Genomic DNA, 16,583 nt, shown 5'->3' with positions numbered 1-16,583 from the left:
CATAAAAGAAAGGTTAACAGGCCTGTATAATCAAAGAATATGAACAAACTACTTGTTGGATGTGACTCAAAGGTGGTAATTGGTTGGCTGCAGATAGTGAGAGAGTATTTTGGTCCTGTAGAAATGAACTCAAGAAATTAAGATGCATAAGTGTTTGGAACATACAAGTGAAAAGCAAATAGTTTGGCTGATGCATTATCCAAACAAAGGGTATCAAGAAATCGATTTTTTTTTTGGCTCAATTGTAATATACACTTTATGGGAAGAGATAGTAATGATCATGAATAATGAGCCTTGTAAATCTTTGTTATTTATATTTAATAAAATCGATTGTTAACTATAAAGAAACGGATATTTGATATATACTGGTGAAAATGAAGTTCTTGGTGAGAGGATGGCTGCTGAATAATGAAGAAGCTATGTGGACTTAACAGAGATGAAATTAAAAGCATTAAATGGATGACAAGGAGCATGACAGTTTCAGTACAATGTGTACAGAGGTCAGCCAATTCAATGGTTGACTGATTAGCAAAAGAAGGGGTTACGAGGAATCATTTGTTTTGGGCCAAGTTGTAATCTGCATGATTGGAGAGAGGTGTAGGTCTATGTAAAATCTGAATGTACAATTGGATGGTTAGTTGAGGCTGACGATCCTTCTGCTACTCATGTACTCTTTAATTCCTAGTAATCAATAATATTTTTACTGTTGCTGATAGAAAATGAGTTTTTTGTTTCCCTAATTGTTTTGCTTTATCAGTATTTTTGTATAGTTGAAATTGTTCCATTCCTATTGCAGGTAAACCAGAAGTATCAATTGTCACTTACAAAGTGGGTGAATGCATGCAAGAACTGAAAAAATTATGGAAGGAGTTTGAGTCATCCCAAGAAAATAAAACTGATGACAGCTCTCATAATGGTCCAACTCTGGAAATTCGAATACCGGCAGAATATGTTACTGCCACAAATCGCCAAGTAAGCACAAATTACGAAGTTTATATATCCAAGGGATCTTAGATTGATCTTTAGAGTGATTGATTGTTTCATGTGGTTTATACCTTTGCTTGGTTAGGCTTTTAGTTGTTGCTGTTCTGTTTTTGCCCAGTTAATTAAGGGCATTGTGTCCTTAACAATTTATGCACATCCTTGTGTCATGATATGGATGATCTTCAAATATTGCTAACCTGGCAGAAGAATTTATTTAAAATTTCCAATCAGTTGACTAATTGATAAGTAATTTAGGACTACTGCTTAAAACATGTTTGACAAGATGGCTGATAATAGTGTTTAGGCAATACTTGTACAAAATCTAGGGCTGCTAAAAGTTTATAGCTTATAAATTAGTTGAATATGTCTTGTCAATACTCGTATCATAGAGTACTGGTTCATAGACTGAAAGAATAAGGAGGATGCAAACTCAATTTTGTTCTTTCTTGGATGAACTTGAGTCTTAATAACTAGTATGAATTATTTTTTTTTTTGACTTAAAACTCTTTGCAAGAAGTTCAATCTCCCTGAATGCAAATCTATATTTCTAGGGTACTGAGCTTATTTGCTTAACCCAAGAAATGACCAAAAGTTAGTCTCCTACTACTTCCAATTCTCTAACTTCTAATTGTACTGCTAGTCTCAAGCCTTGTAAAAATGCCATACTTTCTGCCTGAACTGATTCTCCATAACCAATTGGTCCTGAGAACAGAGCCACAACTTCTCCTTGATGATTTCTAAAGACTCCCCATACTTGCCCTCCCCGGATTGACAAAAGATCTGCTATCAATGTTCAGCTTCCTTTTATTTGGCTCCAGATGTTTCCATTTCATCTTGACAATTTCTTCATGTGTATCTTTTTGTGCAACTTCCCTCCAATTCCTTATCATGTCATTTGTAGAGACATCTTTGAAGATTTCCATTGTTTTTACCCAATGTGCATATATGACTTTTATGGTTTCAATCACTTTCTCTTTGGATTTACTCTTCTCATTGAAAATCCTTCAATTTCTTTCTTCCGAAATGGTCCATACCAAATCTGTTCTTGTTGCCCTCCACAAACATCTTCCCTTTTTTTTTTCTGTTGCCTCAAGAAGTCGGAGTTGAACAATCTAACCACATCCTATTGGAGAGCCCATTTGCAACCAAAGAGTGAACAAAAGTATTCCAAATACAAGACACTAAAGAGCAGGAGATTACCAAATGAGGAAGGGTCTCACCATTAGCCATACAAAGGATACACACATGAAGAGAGTGGCATTTATTTGGTCTTCTTTTTTGTAGCATGTCGCGGGTGTTAACCTTTTCAAGGAACACTTCCCAACAAAGAGTTTGCACTTTAGGGGGGATTGGGTTGCACTAAATTTCTTTCATCAGAAAAATCTCTCATAGGTTCTGAGCAGATAAGAAGGTTAAAAAAGGAAGCGCAAGAGAAAGGCCATTAGGGGAGGGAGACTAAACTCTACTGTCCAAGGAGTTTGATCCTAGAAAACCATTTCCAAGTTTGGAAGTGGGAGAATTAGGGAGTCACATTCATTGACCCTCAAACCCCTTCTGAAACCAAAGTTCCCATTTAAACCAAGTTCTGAGGACAAGCCAAACTTGGAAATCAGCCTTATAGTTTGACAACAAGTAAACTATCTTCCCAAAATAAGACTTTGTTCCCACATCCCACATCAAAATGAATGAAATTAAGAAAGGTTGGCAATACCTCAAAAATTGCTTTCCACGGAAAGTTTGAAGCTACATGAGGTGCTAGTTTTGCATCCCAACCATTGTTGCTACATTGTTAATGCTTCCAATTAGTGGTGATCATGCTTGGCCCAACCCGAAAACCTAGCCTGACCCATCCTGCAAATTTTTGGGCCTGGGCCAAGGTTTTTGTTTTCCCACATCAAGCCTGAAAAATTTTGGGCCGGGCTTGGGCCCAACACTTTAACCCCAACCTGGGCCCGACCTAGCCCGTAATATAATATAACATATATTTATATATTATAACATTAAATAAATATTAATTAGTTGACAGGTCAATATCTGTGAACACTTAGCCAACTCAAGTATGTAAGTTGTCCTCCTAGACAAGGCCTTATATAGATGAAGATGAGGCCTTCATTCTCATTGCCTAAGTTATAAAAATGTTTATTATTTTTATAAGATATAAAAAATTTAAGTTTTAACATATAAATAAATATTAATTAGTTGACACATGTCAATATCTGTGAACACTTGAGCCAACTCAAGTATGTAAATTGTCCTCCTAGACAAGGTCTTGTATAGATGAAGATGAGGCCTTGATTCTCATTGCCTAAGCAATGTGGGAATTGGAAAAACACTCAATGGTAGCACTCACTATTTAGTGTTGTTCCAAGTCCCGCATTGCTCAAGAATGGGAATGAAGGCCTTGGCTTCATCTATAAAAGGGTAGGTAAGACAAGCCAAACCAACTATAAGAATTAAATGAAGCCCATGCCTATTTATGTGCATAGGCCCAAAGCTTAGCACCTTAGCCAAGCCCAATTTACCTTGGGCTTGTGCCATATTTTTTGCATATATTACATTTTATTTTATTTTATTTAGAATAAAAAATTTAAATGATTAAAGTTTTATTATTGGATGCCATAGGCCTAGAAAAGCTCGTAAGCACAGCTCGGGCCTATATAGGGCTGGGCTTGGGCTTGCAAACTAGGACCGGGGTGCGAGCCAGGCCAAGCCTGGGCCTAGGTTAAAGCATTTATCATTAGTGCTAAATCTGACTCGGCCCATGACACCCCTACTTCCAATGACCCTATGCCACAACCTATCTCCATTTGGGGAAAATGCCCAAAACCACTTTCCTAGAAGAGTTGTATTCCTCATAATCAGATTCCCTATGTCTAGTCCTCCTTGTTCCTTAGATGTACACACCTGTTCCCGCTTTATTGGATGATCTTTCTTTTCATCTCCTAGCTCCCACAAGAAGTCCTCATTATTTTTTCTAGTTGTCTTGCTATTTTTTTCGGGATTCTAAAGGTGGACAAGTAATAGGTAGGCAAGTTGGCTAGAGTGGATCTGATCAAGGTGATTCCCCCCATTAGAGATGTAGCTCATTTTCCACATGGCTAACTTTTTAGCAAATCTTTCTACAATTGGTTTCCAAAAGTTATCTACTCTCGAGTTTTCGCCAATAGCCATTCGTCTTCCTCTAGGGGCTAACATTTTACCTCACAACTTAGTATTCCCACCAATAGCCAGTCGTCTTCCTCTCCCATGTTGGCTCCTACCACATAACTCTTTTCTCAATTGGCTTTTAAATTTGAAATCCTTTGGAAATGATTGACTAAAGATTTTATTTTCTTAAACTGAGCTCAGTATAGTCCTCACAAAAAATGGTTATATCATCTAAAAATTGCAAGTGAGTCACAACAACCTCGTTTCTATCTATCCTCTAACCTCTAAACCGGTCTTCTAGGTCAACCTAATAATCAACTTGCTTAACACCTAAGCCATAAGGGTGAATAGGAAGTAGTGTTAGGCAAGGCACTCCCAAAATGTCATGAGGCGTATGCTAGAGGCGCTGACACCTCTAACTTTTTTTATGAAGTGTGCTAGAGGCGTACACCTCATGCACCTCATGCACATCTTATATAAAAAGATAGAAAAAAAAAGAAAAAATAAAAAAAGGAAAGGAAAGGGAAAGAAAGGGAAGGGAAAGAAAAACAAAAACAAAAAAAGAGAAAAGAAAAGAAAAGAAAAGGGAAGGGAAAAAAAGATAAGGGGAAAGAAAGTGGTTTGTCCCCTGTCCCTTCGGCTGGGGGTCGCTCGCCTCCACTTCGACAAGACCCCCTCCCCTTTCAACTAATGTTATACATCTTTATTCTTCTTAATATAAAAGATTTTTATTAAAAATAAAGAAAAACTGAGATCTCCCCTTCCTTCCCTTCCTCCTTTTAACCCCCCCCCTCTTCTTAAGGAGGCTTACTCCTCCTTGTGTTCAGGAGGCTTACACCTCTTGCATTCTAAACTACGTCTCACGCCTCTAGGTAGTGGAACGCCTCGTGTCATGCCTCCGCGTTTTAAAACATTGATAGAAAGGAGAAATGGGATCTCCTTCCCTTAGACCTCTTTTAGGTGGGAACAAATCTTTAGCTACTCCACTGATTAGTATTGAGAAATGTGCCGAACTAGTACATCCTTTGATCCACTTTCACCATTTCTCTCCCAGGCCAGTTTTTTCCAACAATCCCAAAAGAAAGGACCAATTAACTATTATCATAGGCTTTCTCTAGATCCAATTTGTAGATTAAACCTTCTTCTACTTGCTTTTGCTTTTCTGCCATACACTCATTTTCCACAATAATGTGGTTAATTATTTGTCTCCCTTCTATAAAGGCTCATTGATTTTGGGATATTACCAAAGGCAGAATATTCTTAAATCTTCCAGCCAGGACTTAAACAATGATTTTGTACAAGCTACACACAAGGCTTAGGGCCTATAATCCTTTGGAGTTTTGACTTCTTCCTTATTAGGCACCTGGGCAAGAAAGGTTGCATGTGCTCCTAGTGAAATTTCCCCCATATTATTGATAAAAAAAATTTCCACCATATTGTGGAATTCAATAAAACCTCCATCAAATCAAATTTTATGATTTTCCAGCAGCCTTGATAGAAAGCCATTGAAAAACCATCATGTCCAGGGCAGTGATTTAAAAGGCACGCCTAGGCGCATAGGTGAGGTGCATTCCCAGGCACAACACTTTCAAAAGGTGTGCTTGTTGTGCCTTGTGCTTCAGTCCATGCTTGCCTTGAGGGGCTTGATACAAGGTGGCTCATAGAAACAGGAATTCATAATGTTTAGCATCACATTTTTTTGATAAGTAATGTTTAACATCACATTAATGCAATTGGGGAAAAATAAGGAGATTAAGAGTTTACATGCTTGAATATGTTTAATATGTTATGTATTTTAATTTGAGATAATAGGTTTTTTAAGCATTTATTTTAAAATTTAAGTTTATACTTTTAATTAATATTGTGTTTAATATTTTAGTATTTTGTGCTGAGGGTTTTTGCTGTTATTGGATCGATTTCTCCCTTGATATCTTTATTTCTTTTTTTTCATTTAATTAGTTAGCCGGGACGACAATTTATTTGTTAGGAGTTATTAGAGTAGCAGTTTTGTTTTTTTTTTAGGTTGTGAGCACTGGCCACCCGATTAAGGGAATTTTTGTCTTTGTACACACTTTTTATTTAAAGCATAAAGTTATGAAACCATGAAAATTTGAGAGTTGCTCCAAATATGAAAAATTTGGCGGCACAATAGGTTCAATGAAAATTTTACAAATTATTCATGACACATCATAAAATTATGAAACCATTTTCATTGTGCTCCAAATATGATTCAGGTCAAGTATAAGTGATCCCATTCAGAAAAATTCACATTTGAAAGTGTATGAGTCACTAAAATCAAATCTGTATTATTTTTTTTAATTTTCTTGGTATAAAATCAATAAAATATAGCAGATGAATTCGTCAGGCCTGCAACCTGCTCCAAAATAACCCTAAAATCAAAATGGGCTGCAGGTTGACTGTTCGACTACTGATGTCATCGATATGATGGTGATGTCCGTTGTGCTCCAGGAAGTGTGCAATCAATCTGCTCTAATATTTCAGAATAGAGGTTTAGAGTAAATCCATTGGTTTTATTTTTCTAAACAGCAACTTATGCAACCAAATTCACACTTTTACATCTCACTTCAAGTCTTTTTCCCTATTCATTTCTACATTTATAGGGGTAGTATATCTAGTGCTAAACTATAATCATAAGAAAATGGAAACCTTAATTGGATCTCACACCCTCATTGGACATACCTAAGGCCATGCTATATAATTCCAGTGTTCCCTATACAGACTTGTACCTCCATGAAAGAGAAAAGCATGGTGTATTCTTCTAGCTACTAATACCTTAGCATTTTGAGAGTTGTTGCTAATGTCTAAAGGAATTAGTGTGATTCCTATTAGTCTGCGCTATTTGCAACTTTAACTCAATGATAGGAGGTGTTTTAAAGCTGATATTCTCCTTGGAATTCTTGCCCATAACAAATCTAAGTATGAGAAATTTTTGTAATAAAAATAAAATGAATTACAGAGACCTTGGGTTTAAAGGTTATAAAATTTGTTCTTTTTGTTTGTTGTTCAACCAACAGTACTGGACTAGTAAATGTTCTTCCGAATATCTCTATTCTGAGTACTAATTTAATGTTCTTCCAAATATGTTATAGAGTCTAACATATATATATATATATATATATGTATATTCAAATGTCTACTTTATATACTGATTTGGTTTTATATGTGCAGGTTAGAGGTGGCCAATTATGGGGGACAGATATTTACACAGATGATTCGGATCTTGTAGCTGGTAGGCAATTTTATGCAGAAGAATATAGAATATTTGGATGGTCTATAGGTTGCAAACTTGATAGCCTGCATTCTACTGATGGATCCAATATTGATCTTTTATGTGTGTTTGTCAGTTCTTATGCACACAGGATACTGTCGCCCAACAGCATGCCCTCCTCCATCTGCCATTCATGAGTTACGGGCAACCATTCGAGTGCTACCGCCACAAGATTGTAAGTTCACAGATTTAAGTGCATCTCATAGTCTGTTTTCTACTTATTGAATTGAGAAAATGGTTTATTTGTGGGATTTATTCCTTGAAATTCCATAATTGGTAATTGCATTTAATTTTTATCGATATAGATTGTAGATCTATGTAGTGCAAAATTTTCATCATTTCTTTCTCTAGAAAAAATGCTAATTCCATGCATGTAAACCCAGTCCTGTTTTGTCATTTGGAAGTTTAAACCCTACATTGCAAGGGGTTTTCTACAACATGGATTGTTGACAATGGCAGATCATACCATGCATCGGTGCACATTGATCACAAATTATATTATTTATTGGATTCGTTTCCATTAGTAGTTTTCGAAGGCAAAAACTTCGGAGCATAGTTGTCAAGGTTATACAACACCTAGGTGACAAGGTGTCCATTGGAGGATCACCTCATTTCAAGTGACTTTCTACTTTTTACTATTAGACAGTGTATTGCCTTAGCTCCAATCAGATTGATGTATAAATACATTTATTGTAAATGAATAAAAGTACATTATTGTTTTATGTTGATATTGGTATGTTACTGTGAAATTACCCATTAAATTGGACACTTGTGAGACTCGTGTTAGTTTAGAATGTTCTTTGCCATTGGATAGACTTAGGGAGTTTATTCTACCAAGGTTGACACTGATGTGCAAAATATGTTTATGATATGTATATAGTAATGTTTTATGAAAATACTTGCAAAAATGTTTTAATTCTCAACATCCGAGTAGAGAGTGTTACACTGCACCTTGCAAGCAGGGGTGAGGTCCTTCTCTGTCGGGTGTTGTTTGATCATTATGGGCCGAGAGGTTAAGTGTAAGAGACCATTAAGGGTTGATAACTTAATGGGCTTTGTCTAAGTTCATTATCCTTGGGTCTTCATAGGATGACTCAATTCAAGGATCATTTAAGTGTATGTTGGGCCCATATTGAGCCCATAGTGATTTGCTCAAGGGTTCATTGCGTTTAGTAGTGAATTTGGCCAAGCTTTTTCGTAGAGACTAGGCCAAACCTATGTGGACTTATGTAAGGTCTTTGTGGGGTCCCACGCCATACAAATCAGGCCTCAGTTGGCCATGCAACACCCTTGGGTCATGAGCCTTGTAGCTGATGGGCCTGAGGCCTATAATTGATATGATTAATTAAGCTGGCACATGATAAGGATGAATTTGGAGAGTCATCGGGAATCTCTGGTCCAAGGGACAAAGTTCAAAGCCACCCCAAGTGGAACAACCGAAGGTAGTGCCTCTTGTCTTGGCCACCAAGGAGGAAGCTGGAGAGTCATTGGAGGGGGCTAGTGTGGACCATCTAATTTTTAGGAGCTTCAATGGTCACAATTTGACCTTTGTGGTTATGCCTGCTTGTGGTGAAGTTCAAATTTTAAATTTTGAAAATATGGTGGAGACTTTGACTTTAGACCGTCTCAAGTTAGTGACTAAGGATTGTTTGAAAGAACTCTATGTGGTGCCTAATCCCATTGGGGAGAGAGACACATGGCAAGGAGACAACCCAGGAGACATGAGATTGAAAGAAGGGGGCTTCTTGGTTTCAGGAAAAGAGGTTTAACTTTTTGGTGTCTCAATTAGCAAGTTGAATCAGAAAACCCCAGGGCAACCACTCTCTTCTGGGAACCCAAATGGGCAAAGGCCGAAGGCAGCTAGTAAACCCAAAGGACTAGTCCACAGTCTGGATGCAAGTAGCCCGTTTCTCTTTGGTTTAAACTAGTTAAGCCATCTGTGTAAGAGAACTATTGTGAGCTCTTTTTTTTTTTGACACTTCCTAGAAACTATGCTTCTAAAGAAGGGGTTGCGGGACCTAATAGGTCAAGGGGGGTGAGCAAGGATCAATGTTGAACTAGAAGGTGACATCAAAAGAGAATGTGCCAGATCCAGTTGTTGAACAATCTTTCTTGCTTGTCCAGATTGATGGGGAACTAGTGGATGTGGTGCCGATTATCATGGTGAGTAGTGATTTTCTCAGTGGCACTTTGCAAGTTGAGAGAGAGGAAGTTAAGTGCAAACTAACCTAAAACTTGGTGGGTGCTGGTGCGGGTGCAAATAATACAATGATAAAGGAGATGATGTTTCTTGCCAAGCTTAGAGGTAAGTCGGGCAAAGAACCTTTGTCTTCTTCGTAGGTCACTTACAAACTTTTTGGGTTGGGGGAAACGGTTAAATATCTGGAGGAGGTTGAACAAAGAATTCTATTAGAATGAGGGAAGGTAACAATAAGGTAGGGAGCTATGAGGGAGTGTTGAGGGAGGGAAGAAATTTTAAAGAAGGAGATTGTAGTTTTCCCTTTTCAAAGATCTCTGATGGAGTAGAAAATCTTTCCATGGAATGTTAGTGGCCTAGGTTAGGGGAGGAGGCAGTTGCTAGTGTGTGATATCCTTAAGAGATTTAACTCTCAAATCATGTTGTTGTAGTCGAGGTTTGGGAATTTCATTATCTTGGTGGTGTTTGAGTTCTTAAGAGGGAAATTTGTCAAGTTGCAAATGTCTATGGTCCAATGGAAGATGGGCAAAGAGGTGATTTCTAGGTTAGTTGGTGGAGGCTAGAGGCTCGCTTGGGTGCTTGGGCCCTAGGGAGAATTTTAATGTGTATTTATCCATTGAAGAAAAGAACATGAGAGGGTGCATAACTAGGGCAATAAGTATGTTTGCGTAGTTTATCAACAGTTTTGAGTTGATCGACCTTCCTCTAGTTGGGGGCCCAATGTACTTGGACAATAATTAAGTTTCCCCAACGTTGGTGAGACTGGACAAGTTCTTAATCTCTATAGGTTGGAATGAATGGTTTCCTGCTTCTATGCAATTGGTTCTTCCTAAACCAATGCTTGACCATAGTCCACTCCAGTTTATTTGTGTTGAGCAAGAGAGAACCAAGGCTCCTTTCACACTTGAAAATGCTTGGTTTGAAGAGCAAGGATTCCTTTCCCTTATAGTTTCTACTTGGGAAAATATTCAGATTGAAGGCTCTAGCTCTTCATTCTTGCAAAAAAGATTGTGTGTAGTAAAAGAAAAGCTGAAAATTTGGAATTTGGAAAATAGGCTAATCTCTAAGACCAAGAAGAAATCTTGTCTAAGTGTGATTGAGGAAGTAGATAGAGTGGAAGAGTTAGGGCCTATCTTGAACGAAGAGAGATTGAAAAGAAGATAGGTGAAGGCCACTTTCAATAGGCTGGCTTATAAAGATGAGATTAGATGGGGCAGGGGCAAAAGTTAATTGATTAAAGGTGGGAGATAGGAAAACCATTTTTTTTTTCCATAGAATGGCCAATGCCCGAAGCAAGGTCAACACAATTTGTAAGTTAGAGAATGAGGGTGTGCTAGGGGAAACTTTTACTAAAATTAAATCAATTGCAACTTCTTTCTGCAAAAACTTGTCCGAGGAACCTTGGGCGGCCCCTCCCCTCTAATACCCCCTTCAAACAAATTACTGAGGAGCAAAAATCTTTCTTAGGATTGGATGGTTTGACAAATCTTTTCTTTGTTGAATGTTGGGATTTCACCAAGCAAGATGTGTTGAATGTCTTCTAGGATTTTCATAGAAATGCTTCGCTCCAAGAACCCCCTATTTTGCTAATGTTGTTCATTCATTCATCCTAATAAAATATCTTCTTAAAAGGCAATTAAAATTATAAAATCATCTTTTTGTGTAGGGATTAAGAATTTAATACCCTAACATGGACTTATTTGGGCTTGCCTCGAGGGGCTTGGTACAAACAAGACTCGTAGAATTAGGAATGCAATATGTTTTACATCGCATTAGCTATTTGAAGTAATGCACTTGAGGAAATAAAAAGATTGTGGGTTTTACATGCTTGAAAATGTTTTTTATGTTTGATTTTTTTTATCTGAATACGCTTTACATGTTATATTTATGTATTTTAATTTTAGATAATAGGTTTTTTAAAGCTTTTATTTTAAAATTTAAGTTTATTTTTTAATATAATGTTTAATATTTTTTATGAATCTTTTTGAAAATTTCACAATTTTTTGAATTCTTTTACCTTTTTTTTTTGTATTTTTGCAACTTGCTTCAAAAAGGTTTGTGCCTTGCCTCGCGCCTTGGGCACAATTTCCCCCTTGCGCTTTTTTTGTTTTTTTTTTGCGCCTTGTGGCTAGCTTGAGGATCAAACTTCAAGCAATATATGGATTTGGTTTTTTACAAGTTATCCCAGAACTATGCCCTATTCACCCCTTGCCTAACCATTCATCAGTTAGCGCATCTGCATTTTTTTATGTTCAACTAAAACTTGCATTCATTTCAGTTTCCAATTTTCTCCACTCCTTCAAGTAGCTCCAAAATTTCCTTGGGCCTTATTTTATGTTGTAGCCATTACACCACAACCTCTGTTCCCCCTCCATTACTAGGTTCTGCAAACTTAATGTCCTTGCCATTCATAAACCTTGCAGTTCTGTTATCAACTCAGCCCTGATTGAGTTTTCTTCCTCCATTGGTCTAGAGAATATTGTGAAGCAATGTTTTAAAATGTGGCATGACGTGAGGATTCCACTACCCAGAGGAGGATGAGAGGAGGAATAGGAAGATAGAGTAGAAGAATACATATTTTAATTTTTTATAATAAAATTTGTTTATTATATTACAATGAACAAATTTGGAAGGTTTCACCCTCTGTATTATGTTAGTATATAATGGAGAGCATGATAAAATGGTTCTCCTAATTTTATCTATATCATTTTTATTATAAAAACTTTAAATGTAAAAGAATTTGAGGCATATGCCTTGTACACCTCAAGTTTCTATATGCCTCTAGGTGTATGCCTCTAGCACCTTTTTAAAAGACTGATGCCTAGATGTTCCTGTTGTGGTCTCTAAAAGCACCTCACAGCAATTTAAAAGGCGCGCCTAGGCACACAAGCGAGGTGCATTTTAGGGTAGGCGCCTCGCCCAGGTCCTAGGCGCAGCCCTTTCAAAAGGCACATACCTGGTGCGCCTTGCGCCTCAGCCCATGCATGCACCTTTTGAAAATTTGACACTTTTTGCTTTTTGTTTTTTCGAGAACCCCCTATTTGGTAATGTTGTTCATTAATTCATCCTAATAAAATATCTTCTTAAAAAGCAATTAAAATTATAAAGTCATTATATTTTTGTGCTAGAACTAAGAATTTAAGACCCTAATATGGACTTGTTTAGGCTTGCCTCGAGGGCCGTGGCACAAAGGCGGCTCGTAGAAGTAGGAATGTAATATGTTTAACATCACATTAGCTACTTGAAGTAATGCAATTGAGAAAAAAAGAGATTTTGGGTTTTGCATGCTTGAAAATGTTGTTTGATTTTATTTTTGAATTCTCATTTAAATATGCTTTACATCTTATGTTTATGTATTTTAATTTTAGATAATAGGTTTTTTAAAACATTTATTTTAAAATTTAAGTTTATATTTTTTATTAATATTATGTTTAATATTTTTTCATTTTTTTATTTTTGTGCATTGCTTCAAAAAGGCGTGCACCCCGCCTTGCGGCTTGTGCCTCGGGCGCAAATTGATTCCTGTGCCTTTTTTGCACCTTGTGCTTTTAAAACACTGGCACCTCCTATGCTGGTTGCTCCAGAGTTTCCTATACTGCTTCCATCAAAGTTTAATTTGATTTCACCTTCTATTGGTGGAGCCCATGACATGGAGGCCACACTGCCATAAGGCAGAAGCACTGCTATTGCAGTCCAAGTTCTTAGTACATCTTAAATCGTAAATTCTTCAAAAGGTTTTGTTATTTTGATCCATTGAACAGCTTTGACTTGTCTGCTTTCCCTGGCTCTTGGCCTTTGAAATATCTTTGGTTGCCACTAAATCCAAAGGGGCTTTTGAGATCCTGTAGTGGACAAATTTTCCAAGAAATTGACTGTTTGAAAGATGAACTACATGTCCCTTGGAGGTAGAATAACAGACAGTAAGGCATTGGAGAGAGCCTGCTCACCACAGGAGTCTCTTCGAGGGAGACTCTGCCTCCTGAAATCAGAAAATAGGGAGAGAGAGAGAGAGAGAGAGAGAGAGAGTCTGAAAATGGCTTGATGTTGGTTACCCCCTTTTCAGCCATACTGGGCCATCTTGCGAGGTCCCTGGGTATACACTTGTTTAATGGGCCTAAATGGGCCATTCACAGTTCTGTTATTATTAACAACTCCATCAAGCATCTGTTACTAATCCGGTAGTTCTACTTTGTTTTGGTTTTTTTGTGCTTCAATTTAGGCCATCATGTTTTTTGAATAAACTTGGTGTGAAATCCAAGAAAACTCATTATTTGGCTCTAGAATTGAAACTTGCCATTTGGGCACCCAAAGCAACATAACTGGTTCTGATTTCCACAGGACTGATGACCAATCCATGCAAACAATAAAAAGGCCATTGTCCAATTTCAGGCCAATTTTTTTTCCATCAAACTGAGTAATGGCCCCTAACCCATAAAACAATACAAAATGAAAAAAAAGCTTCTGTGTATCTGGACTTACTAAGAGATTTAGAAAATCTCTTAGTAATAAACAACTTTCATTCATTGAAAAGGAGAAGAAGAAAACCCAACATCAATAAATACAGGTAATATTGAAAACATATTAATTCATTGAAAAGATAAAAAATAAAAACAGATAATATCCACCCCAGGGCCTATTATCCCCTAAACAAAAATTCCTCAGTCACCCTTGCCTTAGAGAGTCTGCCAGGCCATTGGTAGAGCTTGGAATCCATGTGAATGAGCACTTAATGGACACCTATTACCAAGGCGTTGGGTTCTATTAACCAAGGTTTAAAATGTCGATGTCGATGGAAATGTCGCTTACCAAAACATAGGACATATGTCAGAAATGTCGGAAATGTCAAAGGGAAATATTGTAAAAATTAGAGACATTGTGGAAATATTATGAAATATGTGGAAATATGCAATGATATTTTGTAAAATGATAAAATAAGCATTAATACATATTTATAAACTATTATTCTTATTCCCAACCATTATATAATGTTAAGAAACTAAGATCAATAACAAATTAGTAAATGACAATTTACTGATTTATTATGCATTTTGATGTTTTTACAAGGTTATCTGATATTTTCTTTTCTTATTTTTAATTCTGATTTATTATACATTCTAATATATTTATTTCACATTAGTAAATAGAAATACATTTATTCTGATTTTTTAAATATTAAAGTTATAATACATTATGTTTTATTATAAATTTAATAAACTGATTCTCCTTTTTGTAGTATTAAGATTATGATAAATTCTGAATTCTTATAAAACTTAATGAATTTATTATGATTTTTAATACTAAATTTATAATAAATAATGTTTTTTTATTAAATTTAATAAATTTATTCTGATTTTTATATTAAATGTAGAATATGATTTATTATAAAATTTAATAAACATCTTCTGATTTTAATAAATATTTTAAAAAATACTAACTAGTTAATATTTTATTACTTGAAAAATATTTTATGTTTTATATTATAAAGTAATTAATGGAATATTAAATAGAAATTATTAATGGAATAATTTATATTAATATACCGTATTATATTAATATAATATACTAATATATTATATTATTAATATACATTAGTCGACATCCTATCGACATTAGTTGGCATCCTGCTGACATAATAGGAAAAACTGTCATTTTTTGGGTTATTTGGATTGATTTGGTCGACATTTCCGAAATATAGGAAATGTCGACCGAAATAATGTAATTTTTATATTACTATCCATTTTCATGTCGGTAAGCCTCGACATCAACATATGTCAGGCGGCATTTGAAACCATGCTATTAACAAATGTCTCAAACCAAGGGTCATTGCATCTGGATGAGCGCCAAATTGACCACCACCTGGAAGTATCCTTCAACAATCACATTGTCTATCCTGAATCCTGATGAAGAAGTAAACTTCAATCCTCAAGGGAGAGCAAGCAGCTCAGCCCTCAAAGAGGTCCCTTGACAATGTTGCATGGAAGGGGACATGGGACTTGGAATCTGATGCAAGATGAGGAAACATGAACATATGGAAACACACCTATGGGAAAGTGTATACTATTAAAATAGTTCATATTATTTGAATTTCCAACATTATATTACATGCAAACAAGGTTCGAAGTATCAATACATCCAATACACATGAACAGGCGTATAGGGTGTTTCAATGCTTAATAACAATTTTTTAGTTTTTATTTATTTTTTTCAAAATTGCTTCAGGTGGTTGGTTTTAGGCATGCCTATCTGCTGAAACCACTCAAAATCTGAAACACCCCTTATTTGAGGTATCAGAGACTTGGCGATATGATACATTATGCCTGATACGGGGCGTGTCAATTTGAAATTTTGAACCTTGCCTGCAAAAAATGTGGTCTTAAATGTTTCCTTTATTACCAAGTAATATTTGACATGAAAAATGACATTCTTCTTGTACATTAGCTGTGCATTTATGCCAAATAAGCTAAGTGATGAGATGTCAAATAGAAGTATCCCCCGGAGTCTGTGGAGTGTCAGACTCCAATGTGAGCCTGACTCTCTACTTGGGTCTGAATCACTCAACAAGATACTGTCAACCAGATCACTAAAGGCTTTTCCAATCCGAAACTTACATGGGTTACCAAGAAAGCATCCATCAAAATATAAATTTTCCCATCCCTCCTTGGGTGCCACCCAATTAATCCTAAAATTATTGTAGGCCAAGATCGTACCCACATCACATGTTCCAAGTTTCAAACTTAATATCATTATCATCACCATCCATGCCTTGTCCCAATTATATGGGGTTGGCTACATGAATCCTGTTTTGCCAATTCGTTCTATTTAAAGCCATATCCATTGTTAAAGTGCTAAAATCAATTCTTACTACTAGCCATGTCCTCTGTGGTTTACCCTAGCTTTTCTATCCCCTTCAATGTGTAAAAGGCCATATTCTCAGTTGATGGAAGGTTTTAGAGCTTCATTTTAACT

At 36.3% G+C, this 16,583-nt stretch overlaps 1 protein-coding gene across 3 annotated transcripts in view; it reads left to right on the top strand.

The window, feature by feature from the left end:
* LOC148874256 (zinc finger CCCH domain protein) overlaps nucleotides 1-16,583 on the top strand; it is a 60,980-nt gene that overhangs the window by 23,917 nt on the left and 20,480 nt on the right. For 2 of the 3 annotated variants that reach the window (XR_016100094.1, XM_088947929.1), the window contains exons 4-6: nucleotides 797-972; nucleotides 7,321-7,381; nucleotides 7,497-7,595. Coding sequence is in view for 1 of the 3 variants with exons in the window: in XM_088947929.1 (XP_088804055.1) it covers nucleotides 797-972; nucleotides 7,321-7,381; nucleotides 7,497-7,595 (336 nt within the window). In the remaining 2 variants the exon portion in view is untranslated. Of the gene's footprint in view, nucleotides 1-796; nucleotides 973-7,320; nucleotides 7,382-7,496; nucleotides 7,596-16,583 lie in introns of those variants that run through there. The other variant, XR_016100100.1, reaches the window with a different exon arrangement.

The sequence above is a fragment of the Nelumbo lutea genome, chromosome 1, assembly GCF_056320005.1.
Source record: "Nelumbo lutea isolate HS-2025 chromosome 1, American lotus-T2T, whole genome shotgun sequence".
NCBI classification, from domain to species: Eukaryota; Viridiplantae; Streptophyta; class Magnoliopsida; order Proteales; family Nelumbonaceae; genus Nelumbo; species Nelumbo lutea.
Note: the sequence above shows the minus strand (reverse complement) of the source record. Positions and strands in the feature narration are given on the sequence as shown.